The sequence below is a fragment of the Arachis ipaensis genome, chromosome B03 (assembly GCF_000816755.2).
Source record: "Arachis ipaensis cultivar K30076 chromosome B03, Araip1.1, whole genome shotgun sequence".
In the NCBI taxonomy this organism is placed as follows: Eukaryota; Viridiplantae; Streptophyta; class Magnoliopsida; order Fabales; family Fabaceae; genus Arachis; species Arachis ipaensis.
Window position 1 is genome coordinate 135747113 of NC_029787.2, and position 26655 is coordinate 135773767.

General features: G+C 36.6%; 3 protein-coding genes across 5 annotated transcripts in view; 2 read left to right on the forward strand and 1 right to left on the reverse strand.

The window, feature by feature from the left end:
* Positions 12504 to 20592, forward strand: LOC107632149 (alpha,alpha-trehalose-phosphate synthase [UDP-forming] 1-like). The gene is made up of 18 exons (XM_016335817.2): positions 12504 to 12749; positions 13302 to 13683; positions 13883 to 13980; positions 14168 to 14556; positions 14753 to 14867; positions 15036 to 15137; positions 15259 to 15409; positions 16044 to 16132; positions 16438 to 16486; positions 17117 to 17217; positions 17564 to 17751; positions 18100 to 18217; positions 18480 to 18653; positions 18733 to 18855; positions 18934 to 19021; positions 19176 to 19306; positions 19408 to 19506; positions 19802 to 20592. The coding sequence occupies exons 1-18, from the start codon at positions 12747 to 12749 to the stop codon at positions 20198 to 20200; spliced, it is 2799 nt and encodes a 932-aa protein (XP_016191303.2). The 5' UTR covers positions 12504 to 12746; the 3' UTR covers positions 20201 to 20592.
* On the reverse strand, positions 20596 to 24644 carry LOC107634826 (exonuclease 1). Its single transcript, XM_016338240.2, has 14 exons — positions 24396 to 24644; positions 24190 to 24309; positions 23982 to 24105; positions 23767 to 23904; positions 23465 to 23674; positions 23124 to 23299; positions 22944 to 23016; positions 22589 to 22712; positions 22063 to 22274; positions 21896 to 21950; positions 21434 to 21792; positions 21293 to 21344; positions 20882 to 21101; positions 20596 to 20816 (listed from the first exon to the last, which is right to left on the reverse strand). The coding sequence occupies exons 1-14, from the start codon at positions 24554 to 24556 to the stop codon at positions 20741 to 20743; spliced, it is 2100 nt and encodes a 699-aa protein (XP_016193726.2). The 5' UTR covers positions 24557 to 24644; the 3' UTR covers positions 20596 to 20740.
* LOC107632148 (HBS1-like protein) overlaps positions 25075 to 26655 on the forward strand; it is a 6138-nt gene continuing 4557 nt past the window's right edge. Inside the window, exons 1-3 of one of the 3 annotated variants that reach the window (XM_016335815.2) lie at positions 25075 to 25454; positions 25570 to 25674; positions 26009 to 26170. In XM_016335815.2, the coding sequence (XP_016191301.1) occupies positions 25587 to 25674; positions 26009 to 26170 (250 nt within the window). In that variant the 5' untranslated portion in view covers positions 25075 to 25454; positions 25570 to 25586. The remainder of the gene's footprint in view (positions 25455 to 25569; positions 25675 to 26008; positions 26171 to 26655) is intronic. The other 2 variants (XM_016335816.2, XM_021120082.1) reach the window with 2 other exon arrangements.

A 26655-nucleotide genomic window follows, 5' to 3' on the forward strand; every position in this document is an offset into this window, starting at 1 on the left:
TGAAAAGAACAACCAATTAAAATGAAACAGTAAAAATTGTAAAATACGAGTTTAGTAAACACAAAATGGTATAAGGGATAAAAATAGGTTAGAAATATATGAAGAATTAACAACTGAGTAGAGTCATCCAACTTGCTATAAATACCTGAGAAAAAAAAAAGTAAAAGATTGAGAAAGACGAAAGAAAAGAATTGAGACACAAGAAAAAGGAGAGAGAGAATTTCAGAGAGAGAAATAGGAAGAAAAACATACCACTCAAAGCTTGCGAATATAGTCCTTCGATCTCTTATTTGTAATCCTCTCTTTATTGCTATGCCGCACCTTGGTCCTTAATTATACGGATCATTTGCCACCTATTCTATTTTTGTAACTAATTCTGTCTTCTCAATTGAGGAGCCCATTTCATGCTCATTCCTGTTACTCTCTTCATGAACAATTCAATTTACCTAAGCTCATAATTAGTCATTATATTACCCTTCCCTTCAGCTACAACCTTGTCCTCAAAGTTGAAATGGGGATAAGCTCACCGAAAATGATTGGCTACCTCCTATGTACTCTTAGCCTGCTCTTCGTGGTTGGGGTGAATTTGCTACTGGTGAATCTCCCTCCCATCTTTAAGAATGGTACGGTCTTGAATGATCTTGTGTGGTTCCAAAATTGGCCCAAACTTGATAATGCGGAATGACAGAGGTAAATAGTGATCAACATGCTCATCACAAAATTTCTTCAAGGCAGATATATGAAATAAATCATGGATTTTGGCCTCCAATGGAAGAGCTAGCTTGTAAGCAACATCATTGAGTTTGTAGCTGATTCGAAACGGTCTAAAATAGCGCATTTTCAGCTTCTGATTTTTTCTCAAGGCAACCGAGTGTTAGCGATAGGATTGAAGTTTCACCAAAACCAAATCACCTTCTTTGAATTCAACGTGGTGTCTGTGCTTATCCACAAAATGCTTCACATTTTCCTGAGAATGCTGCAAATTGTGCTTTAGTTGTTCAAGAAGGTGATCCCTGGACAATAACATCCCTTGTAAGAATGACTCATCCTTTTGGAAGACTTCATATTTCAACAAAACTGGAGGATCCGTGCTATACAAAGCCTTAAAGGGGATATTTTTATGATGTTGTGCCACGATGTGTTGTACCAAAATTCTGCCGACGGAAACATCTTAAACCACTTTCTCGGACTATCAAAATAGAAATAGTGCAAGTAGATCTCTAAAGTCTTGTTAAAGAGTTCACTCTAGCCATTTGTTTATGGGTGGTAAGCTGAGCTCATGGCTAACGTAGTACCTTGAAGCTTGAAGAGGTGCTGCCAAAACTTGCTGACAAAAATCTTATCTCGATATGATACAATCGACCTTCAAAATCCGTGTAACTTCACCACATCTCTTACAGAAGCCTAAGCCACACTCTTGCTACTAAAGTCCTTTGTAGGAATTGAAAGTGGTTGTAATAAACCTACAGGTAGCTTGGTTTCTACCTTTGCTTGCTGGCAAGTGCAACACGACAAAACGTAACTTCTAATTTGCTTCTACATATTATGCCAATAAAAAAAGTTGAGCAAATTCGCTGAACTGTCTTTGTAATACCTGTATTATCCCCCACAGCACTGTCATGAAATTCTTTAAGAATTAATCGAATGAGACCGCTTTGTTGAGGAATAATGATCTTGTCACGTCAGAGTAGGAGTCCGCTCCTAAAAGAATAACTCGGGTCCGCTGCACCATTGCTGCGGCGTTGTTGAACTATGTCCCTAAGTGAGGCATCTTTCTCTATATCCTCCCTAAAAATAACAAACCAATCCAATTTTTAGGAGGACCAAGCTGTGAAATACGGTAAGGATAGTGCACCGCAGGAACATTTTCAGGGCTAGGCTTATAGCGGATCTCAAAATCATAGCCCAAAAGCTTGTGCAACCATTTATGTTGCTCCAGAGTATGCAGATTCTGCTCGAGTAAAGCTTTCAAACTTTGCTGATCGGTGCGGAGAATGAACTTTTTACCTAAGAAGTAATGCCAAAATTTGGCAATTGCATATGTGATTGCATAGAATTCACAAGTGTAAGCTGATTGCTTTTGCATGGTGAGGGAAAATTTCTTTGAGAAGTAGGAAATAGGGTGTTTGGCTTGTGATAAAACCACACCAATGGCTGAACCCGAAGCGACAGTTTTCACTTCAAACGGCAGTGAAAAATTTGGCATTACTAGAACTTGTTTGGACGAAATGGCATCCTTAAGTTGCTGAAATGCAGAATCAGCTTGAGGGCCCAAACAAAGGCGTCTTTCCTGAGTTTCGATGAGAGGCGCAGCCAAGGAAGCATAGCCCTTAATAAACTATTTGTAATAACTGATTAAGCTAAGAAAGTCGCGAAGTTGCTTAAGATTTTGGGGTCGCTGCCATTCTTGCACAACATGCACCTTATCGGTCTCCATGTGCACTCCATTCTCACTAATTGTGTATCCCAAATAATCAATTTCATGGGTCCCAAATAAGCATTTAGAGAGTTTAGCGAATAGTTGTCCCTACTGCAAAATCTGCAGAACAACTTCAAGATGCTCCAAGTGAAGTGTCCAAGAAGTGCTATAAACTAGGATGTCATAAAAAAATACCAAGACAAATTTTCACAAGTAAAGTTTGGAAACATCATTCATGAGGCTCTAAAAATTCGCTGGAGCATTCGTTAAATCAAATGGCATCACCAACCACTCGTAAAGTCCTTGATGTGTTCGAAAGGCTGTCTTGCAACGGTCTTCTAACTGCACCAAAATCTGTTGATAACCTGACCTACGATCAAGCTTAGAAAATACTCTCATTCTAAATAACTCATCTAAGAGCTCATACACTGTGGGAATAGGAAAATTGTCCTTTACTATGATGTTGTTCAGTGCGCGATAGTCCGTGTAGAAATGCCATGTTCCATCATTTTTCTTAACCAAAAGAATAGGAGAAGAGAAAGAATTCTTTCTAGGCTGAATGATGCCCTCCTTTAGCATGTTTTAAACCATCATCTCGATTTGTGTCTTTTGGCAGAGAGGGTAACGATAAGATTGAGCCTTGACTGATGCTGCACCAGCAATTAAAGGTATGATGTGGTCATGAGTTTTGGTTGGAGAAAGACCAGACGGTTGAGCAAAAACCCCAACATGATTTTGAAGGAGTATAACCAGTGCAGGTTCCGTTGTGTTAGGGAACTGCAACTGTGGCAACAACCCATCGTCAGCCTTTTGAACCCCAAGTGTATAAGCTTCCTCGATAGCGTCTGTACTCGCTAATCTTCAAATAACGTGATATTGGGCTTGAGCAGTCGGCAGAGATTTGTCACCATGTACTATGTTGAACTTGCCCTCATGCAAGAAATGAAGAAAAGAAAAATCATAATCTACTATATGGGGTTTCAACGTCTATAACCAAATAGTCCTCATGACTAAATCCCCCCAGCAACATGTAAGATAAAAATATCATGGATTTTAACAATGCAGCCATTAAAATTAACATCTAAAGATGGAATATGACCCTTAGTAGTTAATATGGCAAAGTCACCAACCATTACTTTACTACCCGGTACTAGCTCCACAGGGAGGTTCATAAACTAAGTGATTCGAGATTGGATGAAACTATCGGATCTCCCCTCCCCCCCCTCAATCAATGCTTGTACCTCTAGGCCATCAATTAGAGCTCGAATACAGATAGTGGCAAGACTATTAATGCCAAACATGGCGTTAAATGAGAGGTCGTGTTGGACTACTTGTTGTTCCAGTTGGTGAAGATACTTCTCCTTTGATGGATGTTCTTCAATACTAGGCTCTTGCTCTGATGCATCATCAATTTCCAACTATAAATTTATAAATTGCTTATTAGTGCAATAGTTAGTGGCTAAAAATTTCTTACCACACCAATAGCATAACCCCTTCTCCCTTTTGTTCTGAATAAGAACAAGTGTGAAGAGATGAATTGGATTTCTGGTGAGGTTAGAGGATGGCTGCTGAGTTGGAGTCAGTAGCAATGGGGAGTAAGTTGGCATGATTAACAATTCACGGAGTAGTATTGTTGGTTAGAGGCAAGAATTGTGAATGGTGGCTAGCCCAACCAGATGTGTGCCTTGGAGAAAAAGCAAACTTATCCTCATATAGGCGAGCCAAAGTGACAAACTGCATGAATCTCAGAGAGCATTGAGCCCTAACTTCACGACGAATGTCCTGTTGTAGTCTACTAATGAAACAATCTCGAAGTGCATCCGGTAGATCGATGCTGGTGCGGTTGGCCAACGCCATGAATTTAGCATAATAGGCACACACCGAATCAATTTGTTGCAGCTTGAATAAGATTTCACGAGGAAACTCAAAAAGGGATGGCCCAAACTCGATCTCAATCGCCAGCTTCAATTGCGTCCAATAACGAAAGTGTGCTCCTCTCTGAGACATTTGAAACTAAAGAATCATCGACCTAGTCATGTGTATAGTAGCAATAGCAATCTGTTTATCTTTAGGCAATCGAAAAAATCAAAATATTGGTCCATAGAGAAAATCCAGCCTAACACATCTAACCTGTCAAACTTCGGCAAGTCGAAATTCACCTTTCGATACTGCTGGCCAAAACGAGGCTACTCGATCTCTGAGTTCGATCCATGAGAGAAATTGCGGGAAGGAGAATTACCTATAGTTTTATTTTAAAGTAGTTGAGTGATGGAAGCTTGAAGGCCATCAAACTTTAGATTCGATGCTTTAGAAGCTCAAGCATATTCAGACCGGTTCTCCTTTGTCACCGACTCTAGCAGCTGATAAAGCCGTTTGATATGGGCTTCTAGATCTTTCATACAGGTGTTATCAGCCACTGCCGTGGAACAATGAAAGTACCAAATGAACGGGTGATGCTCTGATATATATATATATATATTATATGATAAATTGTAGTACAGTTTTATACGGAAAAAATAACCAATTACAATGAAATAGTAAAAATTACAAAACACAAGTTCAGTAAACACAAAATGGTATAAGGGATAGAAACAGATTGGAAATGCACGAAGAATTGGCAAGGCAGCTGGGTTATCTAACTTGCTATAAGCACCTGAGAAAAAGAGAAGTGAAGGGTTGAAAAAGACAAAAGAAAAGAACTGAGACTCAAGGAGAAGGAGAGAGGGAATTTCTGAGAAACAGGAAGAAGAATATTCCACTCAAAGCTTGCAGACATATTCCTCCAATCTCTTATTTGTAATTCTCTCACTATTACTATGCCTTGGTCCCTAATTATACGAATTTATTTGCCACATGTTCTACTTTTGTAACTAACTCTGCCTTCCCAATTAAAGAGCCAAATTCATACGCATTCACATTGCTCTCTTCATGAACAGCTTCAATATGCCTAAGCTTACGATTAGTCACTACAATATATTAGCTACTACTATTGAGGGAAAAAAGTTAAATTAATTCATCTCCAATAATAAGTTAAATTTTTGTCGTTTAGTTTACTCATTTTATAATTTTCACAAGAGCTAAAAAGTATGTTAAAGTCACGATAATTATATTATGTTTTTTGTTTTTTCTTGAAAAATAACAATCTATTTCATTTAGCTTAGCTTTTATTTATGTCAGCAACTTAGGAATTTCTTTAAATAAATATTTTAAATATTCTTTTTCACCGATATAGGTGATTTCAATACCATTTATGTTTTTGTGTACTATTACTTATTTCATTTATAATGTAAACAAATTTATTGTAAATATATCTCGTTTACATTGTAAATGATATATGTTAAATACATCAACTCCTATGTATCATGAGTGTACCCGTTTTATTTGCTTAAAAATTTGTGATAATTAATTTGTTTATATTGTAAATGAGATAAGTAATAAATTGTATCAAACTATTAATATATTTTAATTTAAAAGTATATCTTTTAAAAAAATTAAAACCAAAATGTTGATTGATTAGTGCAATTTACTTTGAACCCTAGAAGTTAAAACCAAGGATCCACCATGAAAAATAAAAGGAAAAAATGAAATGATTAATATAATATTCCTGCACATTGAAAATACTAAAAAACATCCATACCGAAAAAAAAATGCTTTCAAGTATTGCAGTGGGAGGGGAAAGGCTTCAGGAACCACTCTCGGTGGAGGAAGAGGACAACCTGAGGCATAGCAAGAGAAAGTTGCGCAACGATGATACTAAAGGATCAAATATGGTTAGAAGAGCGACAAACAAGATGGTAGCAATAGAGCAAGGGCTAGGAAAAGAAGCCACATTAGTAAGGAAGTCTTATACAAGTATAGTGAAGGGACCTGATTTTATCTATGAGTCAGATACACAGGAGGATCCCATGACTGAGGAGGATAGCTCGGACGAGGACTCAGAATATGAGTACTCGGACAGAGAGGGTGAAGTATCAGGAAGTGAAAATTGGAAAGCTAAGAGGGAGCTGCCAAGAAGAAAGTTTATCTGGGATGAAGATGACTATCCCGACTTGATACCCAATAAAGCTGAGCATGAAAGGTTAAATAAAATGTGGAGTAACACACTCATAGTCAAGTTGCTCAAATGCAAAATAGGATATAATATGTTGAAGAAGAGGTTGGAGGGGATGTGGAACAAAGAAGAACTAATCAGTCTCACTGATGTTCGAAATGATGTTTTCCTGGTTAGGTTTACGGCGAGAGTTGACTTTGATCTAGCATTAAAGGGAGGGCCATGGTTAATTTTTTATAATTACCTATCAGCTCAATGGTTGAGGTCAAATTTTAATCCAATCGCAGAGGAGCTTACCAAGATTACAGCATGGGTGCGTCTCCCAAACTTGCCTATTGAAAACTACGACAAATTTGTCTTAAAGACAATAGGAGACTTCATCGGCAAGACGCTGAAAATTGACTATAACACAGCAGAACAAGCAAGGGGTAGATTTGCAAGGCTGTGCGTGGAGCTGGATCTCACTAAACCACTGAGGTCAAAATTTAGAATCAAAGGAAGGATGTTATTCATATAGTATGAAGGATTGCATACTATATGCTTTCAATGTGATAGAAGTGGGCACACGAAGAAATACTGCATGAAAGTGGTGCAAAGTAAGAATGGAAGATGTATGGATAGGGAAGGAGAAGGCAAAACCGAGGGGAGAGAGCCACCGGGGGGTAGCCAGAATGTCCAAGGGTTGTATGAAGAATGGATGACTGTACAAAAATCGGATAAGGGTAAAAAAGCTATTACCTGAAAAGAGAATGAGAGCGAAGGAGAAAAAGCTTAGAAGTGATCAAGATTCACTACTTTGCAAGAAAGTGAGGAAGATGTGCCTAATGGCAATCATCAGATGAAGGATCCTACGGTCCAAGAAAATTCCAATAGGGGAGATGGCGTGAAAGAAAAGAGAGTGTTTTTAACAGGGATCCAAACGAGGCAGGAACGTGAAAAAGTAGTGGGAGAAAGCAGCAATTCTAGTGGTGGCCACAATGATTCTCAATCTTCTGTTACGTGTGTACCAGAGACACAGCCAGAACTTTTCAATAGTATGAGGAGAATCACACAAATTTTTAAGAATGAGGGCAACATGAGGAATATGGCACAGATGCATCCAATAATTGGAAATGGACCCACAAGCATTGAGAATGGAGAGGCACATGTGGCGAAAGGAGGCCAAGATGCTAATACGCTACTGCTTGGTGGACCTAGCAAGGAGCTCAAACCTCCTGACCTTGGAAATAATATGATGGGTTGTAGTGCATGTAAGGGCCCATTATCTAATGTGCCAAATGAGGACAAGTAGATCATCTTGCAAGGTCCAGGAGAAGATATGTGTGTGGACTCCTCCAAGGAGAAAATTTTGATGCAATCCTAAGATCCCATTTTTAATCCTTATGATAATTTTTGTTTGGAACACAAGAGATGCAGCAGGGCAACCTTTCAAAAAGGCCTACAAAGAATATATTAGAAGGCATAAACACGACATTATGGCTCTTTTAGAGACCAGGTGCAACAGAAATTCTGCTGATAAGGTTATTAAGGAGTTAGGGTATAAAAACTTTATTATTGTCCATGCTAGAGGCTTCAGTGGGGGCATATGGCTCCTTTGGAATAAAATGAACCTTAAAATTAGGTCCATATCTCTCTAGGATCGATATGTTCACACTGTGGAGGAAGAACCTAATAAAACTCCCTGGCTCTTCGTCATTGTGTATAGTAACCCTAGAGAGGCAGAAAAAAAAGATGGTTGGAAAGAATTGAAAAATATAGCTAATCAAACTAGAATTTTTTGGTTTTTCATTGGAGACTTCAATGCCATTGCGGATCCTTCAGAGAAGAAGAGCGGGGTCCCTACGGATGTGAGGAAGTGCTTAGAGTTTGCTACTTGGATATTTCGTTGTAAGCTTATTGATGTAGGAGTGAAGGGATCAAAATTCACTTGGAAAGGAGTTGTGATGGATGGCAGGGATAGAGTGCTTGAGAGATTAGATAAAAGTCTCTGAGTGGAGAATCAATTTTCTGGCGGCAACCATTTCGTGCTTTACAAGAACTCACTATGACCATCATCCAGTGCTTGACCTTACAGGTTTGAAACATTCTGAATACAACATGAAAACTTCAAAAGAATACTCAATCAGAGCTGGGAAGGTCATAACAAATACTTCTACAAATTGCAAAAGTTAAAATTTAATTTAGAAAGTTGGAAGATAGAAGTGTTTGGGGATACTTTTAGAAGGAAAAAAAGATTTATAGCTAAAATAGATGGTATTCAAAAGTGCACCTCCTATGGCCAGGAGATTGGATGCTTTGAAAAAGGATTTATAGGATCAATTGGCCCAAGCCTTAGACCATGAAGAAAGGCTCTCGCTTCAAAAATCTAGAGCAACGTGGATTAAGGATGGAGACAGAAACACACGTTACTAGCATGTTAAGATGATTATTAGGATGAGGAGGAATAAAATTCTTAGCCTTAGAAATGAAGCAGGTAACTGGGTAGAAGACTTTGAAAAATTGAAGCAAATGGTTGAAAACTATTTCAGAGAGATTTTTCAAGAAGACAGAATAAGTAGAGCAGTGATTGAAAGTAACATCTCCTTTCCACCTATGAATGAAGGAATTGTGCAAAGTTCGATTGACCATATTAGGCCTGAGGAGATTAAAAAATCCTTTTTTTTTGCATTGGAGCGCTAAAGGCCCCTGGTAAAGATGGTATGTCTAGTGCTTTTTATCATAATAATTGGAATATGGTGCATAAAGAAGTTGAGGAGATCATACATCAATTCTGGAGACAGCTGAGATGATTAAGGAGGTGAAGAAAACATTGATAGTGTTGATACCAAAAATAGAAAAAGCCAGAATTCCTTAGTTAATTCAGGCCGATCTCCTTGTGCAATGTCATAAACAAGGAATTTTCTAAGATTCTCATTAATAGGCTGAAGCCGTACTTGAAGGAGCGCATCTCCCCCTTCCACTCTAGCTTTGTCTCCCATAGAAATATTCACGACAATATTATGACTGTGCAGGAGATGGTTCACTCTATGAAAAAGGATCAAAGGTAATAGAAGCTTTATGTTTATTAAAGTTTTGATGAAGGCTTATGATAGGATTAATTGGAAGTTTATTGAGAATACTTTGAAGGAGTTTGGTGTTTTTTGGCATCTTACTAACATCGTAATGCACTGTATCAACTCTTCGCAATTCTCTGTTTTGTGGAATGGCAACAATTCTGAGTGGTTTACGGCATCCCGAGAAATTCGGCAAGGGGACCCCTCTCCCCTTATATATTTTGTGATCTGTATGGACAAATTATCACACCTTAGTCAACAACCTTAGTCAACCCTCTCCAGGGAATCATGTGCAAAAATGGGGACTCGACACATTGGAAGGATATTGTTAAATGGTGGCCTAAGATCCTTTGCAACACAAGTTTCATTGTTAGAGATGTAGCTAAAATTCACTTTTGGAAAGATGAGTGATTGGAATAGGGAGTCAAGCTTGATATTTTTGCTTCTACTTTAGTTACTAATGAAGACTTGAAAAAAAACCTGAACTGATATGTTAAAGATAATGGAAAGTGGAACATCCGTTAGCTGAATCATGTGCTTCCCGACATCATGATAGGCAAGCTTTCTAACTTTTTCCTGCCGAATCCTACTGATGGTGTTGATGTCCTTTTTTGGAGACCTAACCCTAAAGGTGAGTTCACTATCAAACACACCTATAACCATTTGTTTGTGAATCAATTCCAAAATAACTCTCTTTGGGAAAAAGATTTGTCATTGAAAAGGAATTCAAAGGACTAAGATTTGTATGTAGCAGCTGTGCCATAATAATCTCTTAACCATGTCCAGAGATTCCAGGTGGAACAATGGTAGTGACCCGTCCTGCTTTTGCTACAACAATGAAACCGAGACACCTCTGCATGCTATCAGGGATTGCCCAGAGCATCTAGCTTTGGATGCAATTTCTAAATCCCCAGGCCACAAACCTATTTTTTATTCTAAACTTAAAGGACTGGATAAAAGTTAATTTTGAGAAGGATCTTGGGAAGAACGATGATATGAGATGGTAGGATGTTTTCATGATCACAACTTGGATGATTTGGAAGTATAGAAATGAATTTTGGTGAAAAATATTAATAAGTTTTTGCTTGATATGGCTGTTGTTTGGAGTGATTCAAAGGAGGACCGATTTTACCATACTATGAATATGGTTTGGACACCTCTGCCTAAAAATTGGTACAAGCTGAACACTGATGGAGCGTCTAAAGGTAATCCTGGTCCGACAATTGTGCTGGTGTAATGAGGAACGAGGTTGGAGGATGGATCTATGGGTTTTCTGTGAAAAGGATAAGGTTACGGCTATTGAAACAGAGATTATTACTATGTTTCGAGGCCTGGAAATAGCTTGGAAGAGGGGGATCAAGAAGCTTATTGTTGATTCTGATTCCAAAGGTGTTATTGAGATGATTAGAAACTCCTCTGATAAGCATCTTACTCTAACGCGTATTATTAGATGGATATCTAATCTCCTTAGTCGTAACTAGAAAGTGGAGCTGAGACATGTCTACCGGGAAGCCAATCAAATAGCTGATGGGTTAGCCAACCTCATTCTGAACTTAAGTCAATAAAAAACCTATTATGAACAATCCCCCTGTCAAATTTCTTGCTGCTTTTAGTTGATTGTTGTGGAACGTATTTTCCTAGAGCTTGCTAGTTTTTTCCTTTTTCAACTTTAAGTCTCCTTTGTACAAAAAAAAGATATAATATTCCTGCAGTCAATTTTCGTTTTTAGGTCCAATTAATTTTTATTTTATTTAGCATAGGACACGTGATTAATAAGCGCTTTTTTTTTGGGTAAAGTATATTTTTTGTCCTTAAAGTTTGACAAAAGTTTTAAAAGTACACCTAAGTTTTATTTTGTTTCAATTTTGTCCCAAAAATTTTCGATTTGCGTCAAATATACCCCTGACGGCTAATTTTTCAAAAAAATTTAAGACCGATTAACAACAATTTCATAAGAACAACCCTCAACACAAGCAAATCAAGCATATTTTTCATATATTATTGTTAGATTGGTCTTAAATTTTTTGAACATTTAGCCGTCACGGATATATTTGATGCAAATCTAAAACTTTTGGGACAAAATTAAAACAAAATAAAACTTAGGCATATTTTTAAAACTTTTGCCAAACTTTAGGGAGAAAAAATATACTTTACCCTTTATTTTTTTATTTTTGGGCAGAAGTAAGCCCTTTATGATTTTCTATTTTTCCCAAGCTTAAATTATAAGGTATCTAGGCCTACCTACCGACTTGGGCTAACATTAAATGGGCTTAGATTTAGCATTCAATTTAAGCCCAATATCCAACATTCAGAACCTATATATGGGCCTCTCATTTCTGGCCCTTGCACACGTTTATTTTCTATTACGACAAAAAAAAAAAAGAGATAGAGAGAGAATTTCAGTTACTATTTCGGTCTCCATAGTTCTGCTTTCTGCATGCATAAGCATAAAGCATAGCAGAGCATAGCGTAGTTGCATTCTCAAGTCTCAACATCAATGCTATTAGGGTTCTTCGTTTTCTCTACATTTCCATTATGCGATTACTTCAATTCACATATTGCGCTCGTAGATTCCTTCACGCTTCAGACTTCAGAAAGTAGCTGCAACATAGCCATAAGCAGAACGGTGTCATGAAGATCATGGAAAATCCACTATTCAATTTCTTGAACCAGAACTGTTGCCAGGAAAACAGAAATCAAGTAATGCGTTTCCTCGCAGACTTTTAATTAGCTATAAATTAATTATTCATATTTTAAGATATCATCAAGATTCATCCGTTTTTTTTTTCTTTTGGTTCGGTGATCAAGATTCGTCACTTCTATCTTGGTGGGGTCCATATCATTGTTTATTAATTATTATGCAGCGCTTGTAACCCATTGTTTCTGTTTCAATATCAATGATTCTTTTTTGGCCGTAAACAGGTGTAAGCGAGGTGTCTGATTTCAAAGTCCACAAAGGAGCATTGTCAATGGCAATGCATCTCAAGTGTTTTCATTTGCAAGCCTCAGGAGTTTATTTAGATGCTTTCCTTTTTTCGTTTCAATTCCTTTGACTCATGCATGCCTTTTATCACATTCATACACTATGATGGATAAGCTTCATGTTCCGTTATTATGGTCATCACGTATTTCCATCACTTGTGGAACGGATATTCATGTGATATCATCTTAAGAGATCGCCACTTTGCATTTCATCAGGTTACACCTTCCCGATACATGGGCCATGGTAAAGCTTTCGTTTTTGTCCCCTTCAATTTCACAATGAATTTCCATTTTTTTACCTTGTCATTTCATTTCATTCCATGCCTCTGCTAGTTTATTCTTGTGACAATGGATGTTGTTTGGAAACAGCGTTATTTTTTGGTCCTCATTAGTTTGTTACGAGTTATGACTTTTAAATGCAGAACCCGAAATTTCTATATTTATGTCAGTTTGGATCGGTTGTTTGTACACATTCAGTTATTGAACAGTAATTTTTCTTTTATCATTTCTTTCATTGCATAATGAAAAAGGCTATTTGTTTCACTGAATGCATTATACGTGGATCACACTATAACAGCATGCTTGTTAGTTCCTTTGAGTGAGACTTCCCCATTTGATAAATAACTAGAATGTCATTGTGTTTGAAATCAAAATGCAACAGATTTGTTTGAGTATGTGATTGAGCACTGTCAATTGTTTGATATATTGTGTAGGAAAATTACTATTTTACTTTAAAATGACTGTATTGCTTTGTGGAAATCACTTGACTAAATGCCTTAATTTGAAGAACTTCCAGGCCAAGCATATGCGGGGGAACAATTATAACTGCATTCCTATAACACCCAGATCGAGATTAGAGAGGCTACTGAGGGAGAGAGAGCTAAGAAAGTCGAACAAGTATTTTGAGGAGACAAGAGATGGCAACAAAGAAGCGGAACAAGTTTATAGTGACTCGTTAACAGAGAGTGACAGTTTTAATTCTCTCAATGAGGAAGACATTTCTGAAGCACTTGCTGTTGCGAGAGTATTTCCAGATAGAAGTCAAAGGCCGGATGAGCGGCCACGCAAACAACGGTTGTTGGTGGTAGCTAATAGGTTGCCTGTCTCAGCTGTTAGGGAGGGTGAGGACTCATTCCACCTTGAGATCAGTGTTGGCGGCCTAGTCAGTGCACTTTTAGGCAAGAAAAAGTTTGTCATCTCTGCGTTAATTGTTTTAGTGTGGTTAATTAATTCTTTTATTATGTATTTACTTCCTACAGCTTAATTGCCTTTGTTGATGATCTCATACAGGTCATAACAATGATAAGAATCTTTCTAACTTTCTATTGTCAACGTGAAGGTTATATATGAAGCTTTTTGTCTTTTTCTCTGTTGAAGGTGTAAAGGAGTTTGAAACTAGATGGATTGGGTGGGCTGGTGTGAATGTATCTGATGGTGTTGGGCAGAAAGCATTGACTAAAGCTTTAGCTGAAATGGTAATGAATTTCTCTCTCTCTCTCTCTCTCTCTCTCTCTCTCTCTCTCTCTCACACACACACACACACACACACACACACACACACACACCATTGAATTTTTCTTAAATTTATAATTCTCAAAGATAAGAAAATACTCGATATCTTAATGTGTCATCCTCCTCCTAATTATGCATTGTCAACTGCAGAGATGCATTCCAGTTTTTCTTGATGAGCAGATTGTGAATCAATACTATAACGGTTACTGCAACAACATCTTATGGCCTCTTTTTCATTATCTTGGGCTTCCACAAGAAGACAGACTTGCTACCACTCGCAGCTTCCAATCTCAATTTGATGCATATAAGAAGGCAAACCAGATGTTTGCTGATGTAGTAAATAGGTACTATAAGGAGGGAGATGTTGTTTGGTGCCATGATTACCATCTAATGTTCCTTCCAAAATGTTTAAAAGAATACAATGACAAAATGAAAGTTGGCTGGTTTCTTCATACTCCTTTTCCTTCCTCGGAAATACATAGGACTCTGCCATCAAGAACAGAGCTATTGAGATCTGTACTTGCTGCTGACTTGGTGGGGTAAGTTATTTTTGCATCTCAGTGTTGTCAAATTTTTGTTATTTACTAGTTTTCTGAAGGCAATTAAGCAAAACTGTCAAAATAAAATTAATTAAACTTTCTTATCTATTTATTATTTGAGGCTGTGTATCTTATGACTTTCAAGACCCATGTCTTTCTATTGTGATTTTAATATTTGCATCTGCCTGCATCCCAGATTCCATACTTATGATTATGCCAGACATTTTGTAAGTGCTTGTACTCGCATTCTTGGGCTTGAAGGGACACCTGAAGGAGTAGAAGATCAAGGGAAGCTAACTCGTGTGGCTGCGGTAAAAATTCTTATGTTTTCTATCTTTTCTATACATCTCACAGCATAGCTAGAATATCATCTATTCTGCAGAATGTTCACCTGCATTAAATAAATACAAATGAATATGTACTCACTAATTTCCTTCTCATGATGAACTTTTTTATTTTTTGGGAGTTTGGAAATTCAGTTTCCTATTGGGATTGATTCTGATCGATTTATTCGAGCCCTTGAACTCCCTGAAGTCCAGGAGCACATGAAAGAACTGAAAGAAAGATTTGCAGGCAGAAAGGTGAGAGCTTTATATGCCAAAAATAGTTTGGAGTTGTTGCAACCATTCCTTGATTTCCATGTTTGCTTTGCTGATAAATGTGCATAATTTGAATAACTTTATGTTATAATCTAATAATCAGGTAATGTTGGGCGTTGATCGTCTTGATATGATAAAAGGAATTCCGCAGAAGATATTGGCATTTGAAAAGTTCCTTGAGGAGAACCCACGCTGGCGTGATAAAGTTGTCTTGTTGCAAATTGCTGTACCAACTAGGACAGATGTTCCTGATTGTATGTTTCTTCTTTAGGCATGTTAGTTATTACTTGAATCGTATTTATCAATTAATTTATATTTTTACTCTTTAGATACATATATACATGCATTTTTGTCTTAATTTGCTTGTCATCTTATTTTATTTGTTGCCACTTATATTTTATGGTTCAGATACCGTTCATATTTGGAGTTTCTTTAGGACATTTTGTCATATTCTCTAAAAGAGTAAGAATTGGATTCAACTTCTGTAGGCTGAGGCAAATGTTGCCTATCATACCGTATGGTTTTTAATAAACATTAACAACAAATAATTCTTTATTTCTTTAAAAGGCATTGCTCTCTATGGTCACTTTTGTGATCTTAATTGGTTACAATTTTTCTGTCTAAAATTATGTTATTTCCTGTTTTCACATATTGGGCCTATTTGGTTGTTGTTTATCATTCTTCTTTCCATTCTACCTTTCTTGTTTCCTGTTATCAGTTTTCCTTCACAAAATTATGAAGACATGTGATACAGTAAATGTAAACTGGAAATGAACAAAAAGTCCTTCTATTTTCCTTTCTTTTTCCTCTTGTATCTTCTTCTTCTTGGCATACCAGTATCTTCTTTATCTGTATTAATTAAGATTTGTTTACTGAATGCTTTGACAGATCAAAAGCTTACAAGTCAGGTGCATGAGATTGTTGGCCGCATCAATGGAAGATTTGGAACCCTTACGGCTGTTCCAATACACCATCTGGTTAGTCTTATGAGATCTCTTCTTACAAGATTTTATAGTACGCGATCAATTAGTCTTTTTACAATTCCATCACTAGAAAACCACTCTTCCTTAAAATTCAAATATAATTTATTGGACAATTTTCAAACAATTATTCTAGCTGTTATTTGCACACTCTGCTCATGCATTTTGACTTGCTTTCTTCTCTTTATTTGCACACACTAGTTATAGCAAAGTCTTGCATTTTCTTTTTTTGAGAACATAAAGCTGCTGTTATTTAGCAGATCATGTGAAGATTTCTGAACCATCTATTTCTGTTGTTACAGGATCGATCGCTTGACTTTTATGCATTATGTGCACTTTATGCTGTTACTGGTACTCATTTTCTGCAATAACATACAAGATTTATCCCATGTTGTCCTTATTTTTTCTAAGTTATTTATTTATTTATTTTAGCAAGCAGTATGATATCTAGATGGTAAAAGATCCAAATTTGAAAATAAATTTCATTATCTTGAGAAACTCTTTCTCTGCTCATAATATATTGTATCTTCTCGCTAACACATAGAATCTATTAATATTTAATATTTTTTGTACTGAATTCATCAAGAATAAAGGATAACTTCAGTGCAAGAAGTTCATATTTGCTTGAAATATTTTGAACAAGACCCCTAAAACTAAGGCAATAAATGCATGGTAAATAGAAAGGAAAAAGAATAAAAATTTGTACAAAGGGATCACATAATATACTTCCTGTCATACAAATGCAAGGATTTTTGGTTCTCCTTTTTCTTTATTTATGCATTTAAGAATTTGGGTTCTATATTGAATCAGGTTCAGTGTATATATGTTATATTTGAAATTTATTCATGTTTCTCTACTTAAAAGATGGTTTTGACATTTTTCAATCACTATTATGTAGTGACGGTTATCCTAATTAGTTTAATATAAGGATTGAGCATCAATGATATGTATCAGTATCACTCTAACTAACATGTGGTATAGATGTAGCACTTGTTACATCTCTAAGGGATGGAATGAATCTTGTCAGCTATGAATTCGTTGCATGTCAAGCTTCTAAGAAAGGGGTTCTCATTTTAAGTGAGGTAATTTATGTTTTTAAATGAAGCATGACACACTTGTCCTATGTGAATTATCAACCTCTCAATTATATATATATATATATTGTCATTAGTAGTTTCCATGTAGACCACTGAGTGTTGATATGTACATATGTGATAAATGGGCGTTGACAGATGGGTATGAACTAAGAACAGAGTTGATGCTCAGCTTCTTGATGGATCAAATAAGAACACCTTATCTTCTTTACAATTAGTGTCTATCTGGAAACATTTCATAAAGAAGGGTTTATTTCATTTTTATTATAACATAATTAGGTCACTAATCCTTCAGTACCATTCAAATAATTTTGAATTCTTTATTGGTTATCAGTTTGCAGGTGCTGCACAGTCTCTTGGTGCTGGTGCTATCTTGGTAAATCCATGGAATGTCACAGAGGTTGCTGCTTCTATTGGTTATGCACTGGATATGCCAGCCGATGAAAGAGAAAAACGGCATCTAGTTAACTTCAAGCACGTGACGACTCACACTTCACAAGAATGGGCAGCAACTTTTGTGAGGTTTTAACCTTTAACAATGCATTTATTTTCTTGAATCAATTCTCTTTTGTTCTTCATTTTCCTTCTAAATCCGCTTTCCTACCCGCAATAGAAAAAATGAAGTGGAAAAGTCACAGATGCCAACATTTGATACCTTGAAGTTGCTAATAACCTACTTTCTATACTGTTTTGATGAGGACAATGGTCTAATGCATTACAGCAAAAGTTGAAAGTTTCTTATTTTTAGATACATGCATTATTAAATGTAAGAAGTAAATAAGTTGGAAGTATTTGACCTGAACTAGTGTTCAAGACCACTTCTTTTGCATTGAATCTTTATTCATCCTAGCTCATTTTTTCTTTACTCAGTGAACTGAATGATACGATTGTCGAAGCGCAGCTTAGGACAAGACAAGTTCCACCATTACTTCCCAAGGAAGTGGCAGTTGATTGTTACTCAAAATCCAATAACCGATTAATTATACTGGTAGTCTGTTAGATCACCCAACACTAATCTCTTCCAGAATTTTCACCCTATTTTGTGCAATATATTTTATGCTTGAATTTGCTATAGAAATCAACTTGATTTCACAAATATAAGTGCACTGCATATGTTAAGAGATACAGACATCAAGACACATCTGCTTCCACTTGTCTTTTGTAAAGTTGAGAAAACTTGCTTTTGATAAGTTATTTTTGATATCCTTGTGAAATACTTTTCAGCAGCATACCATTTTGCTTTACTGCAGGGTTTCAATGCCACTTTGACAGAACCAGTGGATGCCCTTGGAAGGGGTGGTCAAATTAGAGAAATGGAACTTAAATTGCACCCAAATATAAAGAAGCCTTTAAAGAAGTTGTCTGATGATCCAAAGACAACAATTGTTGTTCTGAGTGGGAGTGATCGAACTGTCCTGGACAAAGTATTCTCCAGAATATTTCATCTGTTTTAGGATTATCGGCAGCAACATTTGTTTGTGGACTAACTACATTTTTCTACAGAATTTCAGGGAATACAATATGTGGTTAGCAGCAGAAAATGGGATGTTTCTACGACATACGTCAGGTGAATGGATGACAACCATGCCTGAAAATTTACATATGGATTGGGTTGATAGCGTAAAGGTATATTGTATCACAACACTTAAATTTTATATTTTTTATTCCAAGTTTGATTTTTCATAACTATATAAAAAAATGCAGCATGTTTTTGAGTATTTTACCGAAAGAACTCCGCGGTCTCATTTTGAGCTTCGTGAGACTTCAGTTGTATGGAATTACAAGTATGCAGGTATGTCAGTAACTTGGCCTTCTTCCCTTTTCAATTTCAACTTACTGATTTTCTTCAAACAATATATTTATGCTGACAAGAATCATCTCTCTACCCCTTCCGTGGAGATTGAGAGCCTCTAATGGTTAAATTTCTAATTTCTTATGAATGTCAGATATTGAGTTTGGAAGGCTTCAAGCAAGAGATCTGCTTCAGCATCTTTGGACAGGACCGATATCCAATGCATCTCTTGACGTTGTCCAAGGTGGTCGATCTGTTGAGGTCAGGGCAATTGGTGTCTCAAAGGTACAAAATTCCGTTGGCTAGTGGGACTCCCTTCTAGCTTTCTCTGTTCAGAGGCCTTATTTCTCTCGGCACTCATTTTTTGCTTTCCAACTTTGATATAGGGAGCAGCTATTGATCGCATCTTAGGAGAGATCGTTCATGATAAAGGAATGAAGGCTCCAATTGATTATGTCTTATGCATCGGGCACTTTCTAGCAAAGGTGCTTGTTATTTGATGTTTCTGTCATTAGTTGTGACATTGTGTTTTTGGGATCTATTAGGGTTAATAATTGAGAAGATGAAAAATCTTGACTGCAGATTGGTTGCCATAATCAGAAATCTAACATTTTCCATGAAACTGTTTGTTATTCTTGAAATGAGAATCTCTAGGGAAATATTGTTTTGAGATAAAATGACATGTGTTATAGCTAATCTAGAAGATTAAAGTGATGAATTACAATCCTTGAAAGAAAATTGATGATTTACAAATTTATTGCTGGAAATAACTATTTTCAGGATGAAGATGTCTATAAATTTTTTGAACCAGAGCTTCCTTGTGAATCATCACCATTAGCAAGAGCTATGCCTTCCAATTCTTTAAGGTCATCACCTCTGACAAAATTTCCAGTCAGCAAAAATGGGTCCAAGGCAGCTCGCTATAAGAAGCAACGTTCAATGTCAACCATAGAAAAGTTAGAAATCGATCATGCAAGGGGCGATCCATGGATACCAACTTATCATGATAGAACATCACTACATGAGGGCTCTTCAGTGCTCGATCTTCAAGGCGATAATTACTTCTCTTGTGCTGTTGCACGCAAGAGATCAAGTGCACGCTACTTACTCAAAACCTCAGATGATGTTGTCAATCTCTTAAGTAACATGGCAGATCATTCATCAACACGATCAACTTAACTGATACCCTTCTCTCACCTTTAACTATTTGTAGGCCAGAAAGTTTTGGAAGCTCTTGTCTTGATATTGATATTATGTTTTTCAGGTGATTGCCATACTACCATAATTGTCTGCTAATACCTACTGTATGTATCAGTTAAGTCTTCAACTTGTAACCTGAACTGTTTACCCAATTTAAAGGAGGCAAGGGACCAATAAATTTAAAGCTAAGTACAGCATTCTACAAATTGTAGATGACAGTCAGATTTAAGATTGGCAATTGTACGTGAATAGTGAACTTAATAAGATCAAGAGTATGACTATGAATACGAAACAGAAAAGGTTAACATTTGTATTCCATAGTTGGTATGAATAAATGAAAATGATGGACAGAGTGATATACTCCGTCATATACTAAATGAAGGAATACAATGCAAACAATCCAAAAGAAAAGAAAAAACGGGTGATTAAATCAGGAATACAATTTACAGTTCCCGATGAAAATCAATTCAATACAGGGCCTGGGCAAGGTAGGATGGTGTTGAAAGGATAACATGATCTTCAATCAAGTTTAATTCTGCTGGTCTTCCTTTGTTTTGACACGTATGCATATTGTCCGAAATCCACATTTGTTGGCCTGAGGTCAGCAGGTATATCAGCATAAAGTACAAAAGTCAAAGGGACAATTAATTCATACGTTACCTGTTATTGCAACTGTTCCGAACATCTCTTAGAGGAGCACGGAGACCACTGGCACGAGAGCCAGAAGAGCATCTGAAGGATGAGATCACGGAGGCAAATCTTTCTACAGATTTCTCAGCTATTTCTGAATAATGGCCTAGATGGGAAATGTTTACACCGAATTTCTCTTCACCGTTATTATTTTTTCCATGTGATGTATCAACATTGTGATCAGAGTAACCTAAAAAGATGTACATATATATATAGAGGCAAAAAATTAATTGCTGAAATAGCGTGATAATCAATACTACCTCATAATAAATAATTAAATATACAATGGTAACAATCACATAAGACAGGATCTCATTGAAATTCAGGAAACAATTCACAGCGTAAAGAATATATAGTTGGCAAAATAAAGGTGAAAGTTACCATTATCATGAGGGGGTGATGTAGGACAAATAGACCTCGGCAGCAAATTTTCCTGGATGAATTAGAACAACCAGTATATTAATATAATAGCAAACTCTAATAAAAGGAAACAAAATAAAGTTCAAAATGCGAAAACTATACATTTTGAATGTTGTCATTAGGGGAGGTTTTCCTCTTCAAGTCTTTATTATTCTTCACAAGATTGCCACTTGAATCACCGTCGGATATGGAATTTTTTTCCTCACCAATTAAAGTGCCAGCTTCAGACGGGTGAGCTTGTTTATCATCATAATCATTCTTTTCTACTTTGTTGTGCTGAAAATAAGCACTCCTTACAATTACCTTTCTTGTAACCTCCTTGGTTTTTGACTCAATCGTGTCTTGAACAAGTGTACGCTCATGCTCCTTATGCAACCCCACACAGGGTTTATGAATTGGCTGCCTAACTTGTCGTAGTGCTGTATTTTCAGGACTTCTGTTTCTTTCATCCACCATAGAAACTTAAAACACCCAGAAAATGAAATGAGTATCAACTAACACATGGAGAGGCATAACGGATAACATTTTTGCATCTAAAGGAAATTAACAAGTCTATATACATACCATGAGATGGAGATTTCATATACTCAGAAAAATTGGTTGCTAAGCTGTTTTCAATCTAAAGAAAGAAAGAAAGAAAGAAAGAAAGGAAGTGATAAGTATATATATTTAAAAGAAATAACTACAGGCTACATATGAACACAGGTTTATAGTTAGGTCAGGCAACTTACAAAGTCATTTGCAGGAGGAGGGCTACTGTCAGGGTCCGAATTCTCGGAGTCAACTAAAGTGGCAGTGGAGTTCTTTGTCTTGCTAGCTGTAGCCTCTGAAGTTTCATGATCCATAGAATTGATAAAAGAGGAATCAAATGTACCATGATTAGCAGGGGTGGGTTGTACCCGAGGTGCTCTGAAATTCCTTTTTGCTTCAACAGATGCAAAACCTTTTCAAGGTTAAGGAAAAACAACTTAAGGAGTAAAAGAAACAGGGTAGAAAACATTAGCATTATGTCGGGGTAAAAAAAATATTTGAGCTTAAATTCCACCAGTTTTTTGTAGTTTATATAAACTTTGTCGCCCCATCACAACTACTTTGAATTGAATGTTATGTATTCTCATCTATTTTTTTTTTTAATTGGAAGCTAAATCATCAGGCAGTATGCCTGTGAGCTATGGAATGACACCTTGCTTCCAACTGTTTGAAATATGCTAAATCGATTGAAATTCACAAAGAAAGATACTTCAGATAGGAGGATACAAAAATACTTAGTCAAGAGATTCTTTTGCACAGGCAGATCAATCTTTTTCTTCACACTTTCAGAATGAATAGTTTTAAATTGTGAAGTTCCAGCAGTTGCTAATCCGGGATTAAGAATCGCCCCCTGCCATAGGAAATAAATATCAGCCAAAAGGACCTCCAAACAATTCTTTCTGTTTAACACTTTTTGTGCCCATAACAATGTTCATCACAGTATATTGACTGAATATGCTGAGTGATAATATCGGCTGAAAGTAACATCATTTTTTCTCATGGAAAACATATAAGGTAATGATTTGCCTCCCTTGTAGTATAAAGTCAGGAAACATCAGATAAGGAAGAAACTAAGGAGTACCTCAAATGGCATTTTGGTAAATGGATCGAGATCTCCTTTTGCTATGCCTTGTGCTATATCTTTTGGCAGTGATGTATACCAGGTTAAGGTATGATTTCAGTGTATCAGATAATTGAATATAACAGAGCAGTGCTATACAGATATAACATGGTAACAGAACCCCTTAAAATTGAAGGATATGGGCCTAAAAAATCTAACTCGTCGCAAATATCATCAGGTATATTCGACAAATGAATAACATTTTCATTAATTGGATCATACACCCGTTGAAAGTGGAAAGTCAATATAGCCTTCCTGAATGACTCTTCGTATAAGGGAGGCACAGAAACACCACTGTATCTCAAGTGCTTAAGAACCTGAAATATTGTCATCAGATTCATGTAGAATTTAAGTAGTTAGGCTTGACTGGCTAGGAGGGTCTAAACTGTAAACATGGGGAAACCAGAACATACTTTTCTTTGTTCTTTTTTTTTGCCTTCCCAATGAATAATTATGCTGTCAAGTGCATGAGCCGGACTTACCTTGTCATAAGTTTTAAATCTTTTAATGATTGCATGAGCTCTTTTCAGGCCCATACCTGGCAGGGACTGAAGATAGTCGCAGCCACTCAAGATACACATTTCGAGAAGCATTTGCCTGTCAAATCCTTCAAAACAAAGCTCCTTATTCTTCTGTAACATGGAGTACCGAAACTCAACTCCTTGTCCAAACTTGTCCATTTTGAAGATAATCTAAATAAAAACAAGTAAGCATATCAAAGTAGGAAGAAAAAGAAATCAGTAACACATATAATGTTAAATAAATCAAAGGATAATATACTGACCCTTGGGCATCCAAATGGTATAAGATCAGAATCTTCAGTTATAACTGCATCAACCTGTCCACTAATGGCCAAGAAAGCCATCTGAGCATCAGCCTCATAAGGAGCTACAATATATTGCACATTCTCCTGCCTCAATACCTATGGCATAAAACATTCAGGACAAGAATGTAATTGTTTCTGTTATGTTAACCAAACGCAATATAACAGGCAACTACCTGAATTAGGTCGCGCGCAATGAGAGGTGAAATATCAACAGCTTTCTGGTAGCACTCAAAAGCAGCAGTGTTATTTCCATTTGACTCATGTTCAACAGCTCGCGCAAAATTTTCCTTTCTTACCCTGTGCTTGTATAGTTGCAGTGGCAAATTAGGAATAGGATAATGGAAATGTGAGGTTCCTAAGTAGTAGAGATATGAAAGGTACCTGGCACGCTTATTCTCTTGTTCGGCCTTCATGGGTAGAAGTCCACCGTCAAATACAAGAATGGGGTTAATACCAAAATGGCGCAGCAAATTCACTCTATGCATGCAATAGTCAATGTGCCTGATATAGATAAGAATCTGAGTGAAACCATATCAATAAATAAATGGCAGAAGCCGTACAGAAAGTGAAGTAAGTGAGTGAGCGACCTGGTTGTGGGAATGTTTTTGCAGAGGTGGGTGCTGCAAGAGAGTGCGCCTTTGTGGAGCCATGAATAAGTGTCCACCGCAACACAGCACCCCTCAAGCTCCTTTATGTGAATCGGAGCCATTATCGATTTCAACTGCGGCAACAAACCCTGTATTCCCATTTTGCCCTACCTTCCACTTCCAGCGACACAGAACAGAAAATGCGAGAGAGAGCGAGAGCCACTGTGAGGGAGCAAATTAGGCGGGAACGTGAACGTTCTTTGCTTTTGCCTCTCCATTTTCTCCAACTTTCATTCTTTTTCAAATCTGTAATTACTCTTATGCCCTTCTTATTTTTTTAAAAGAAAAAAATCTCGAACAAAAAATTCACACATGTTTTTCCCTAATGCAATCAATTTTTTTTTTGGTGACTTCTAATGCAATCAAATTTGATTCTTTACTTTAAGAGCTCATTCGTCATTGAGAAAAAAATATTTAACACTTTGTTTGGATAAATAATAAAAAATGAAAGAAAAAAATAAAAAAAAGGAAATAAGAAGAAAAAAAAAATTTGTTTAAATAAAAAAAATAAGAGAAAAAAAAACCTTTATGTCTTATTTTTTTAATTAATCAAAAGATAAATTAATAATTTTATATTTATTTACACTTTTTTTTTTCATTAAGAGTTGTATAAAAGCGAAAAAGCAGATAAAAAATAAGGCAAGAGGAAGAGTGATATGGGAACCAGAGATTAACAGCTCTATCTCGCTCGCCGCATAGCGTGGTTGCTCCGATCCACGGAACACCACCACCCTCTCTCTATCTCTTTCTCTGTACCACTTTCCCTTGTCTGTTTCCTTCACTCCACAACTCTTCTTCTTCATCTTCATTCCCCTTTTAAGGGTTTCCGAGACATCAATTCCTCTATCCTTCGTATAATTTCTTCTCCTTTCCGTTAATGCGGCCTTAGCTGCCGTCATAACCTCTAAAGCCTTGCCTTTTCACATGGCTCTTTTTACTCCCTCGAACTCTTAACTCTTTATTGACCCTCCCTCCCTCTTTTCTTACCTACTAATACAGGTACAAAGCGAGCTTAGTTACGTTGAAAGCAAGATTTTTTTATTTGAATTTCAAGGTTTCTCAAATTTGTTTATTTTCTAATTGATGTTCTGTGTGGTTTTGTGGTCAGTAATAGTATTATATCCTGGAACCATGCCTCGTAAGGTAAACTACGGACTCGATTACGACGATGATTATGGCGATGAATATGACGACTATGATGATTATTATGAAGACTATGGTTAGTTCATATATATTTTCTTTCGGTTTGTTTTGGCGTATTATGCATGTTCTTGCAATTTGAGTATGTTGGGTTCAGCTAGTAACTATTTAGTTGTAATTATTTGACATTTCCACATTTTTTTCCCTGCATGTTCAATGCTGTTGGTGGCAGCGACTTTAATGTGTTATATCATATGACTTATAATAATTAACAAGGAGAAAAAATCAAACTAAAGGAAGGGTGGCATGAATTAAGCAATTAGTTCCGGTTAAGATCTATAGATTGGTTTCTGGAGTGGTTTGTTGAATTATTTTGGGTTTGCAGAAGTCCTAATGTTTTTCTTCTCCAACAGGAGAGGTACCTGAAACAAAGCAAGAGACACCGAGACCTCCTGGGGTTTGGCGATGCACCATTTGCACGTATGACAATGATGAGAGTATGACATCTTGTGATATTTGTGGTGTTATACGCCGTGACTTTGTTAACACTGGTACATCCAATATTAAACAAACAGGTAATTCGGTATTCCGACAATTGAAGAATAGAATAGTTTAGTTTACAGCCAGGTTTTTTATTTTGTTTTTTTAATGTCTTTTGGTATGATGAACAATTCTTTTACACAGCCTAAGTTATTGTCTGTTCCCCTCTCCTGTATGACATAGTATGGGTGACGACAAAAATGCCTAGCTTCATGCTGTTTTTATATTCAAAGAAGAATCGGAATATCTTGAAGTTTAAAATTTTTAGCTTTTTATCACTTTGAAAAACAAGTTAATATGTGAACCTTGAAGACCAAGCATGCTAGTGGATGACGAAAAATTGGAGTGGTTAAATTTGTTTCTTTCCTCTCAACTATCTAGGATGGTAGGATTAGATGTATGGAGAAATTAAACCATGAATGATCAAGGGTTTCCTGTTTTTGTTAATTAGAAAAGGAAACTCCCATTGTATGGCCATGTCTAAGTACCTTAAGGAGGATGCCTCTCTGATAACTGATAA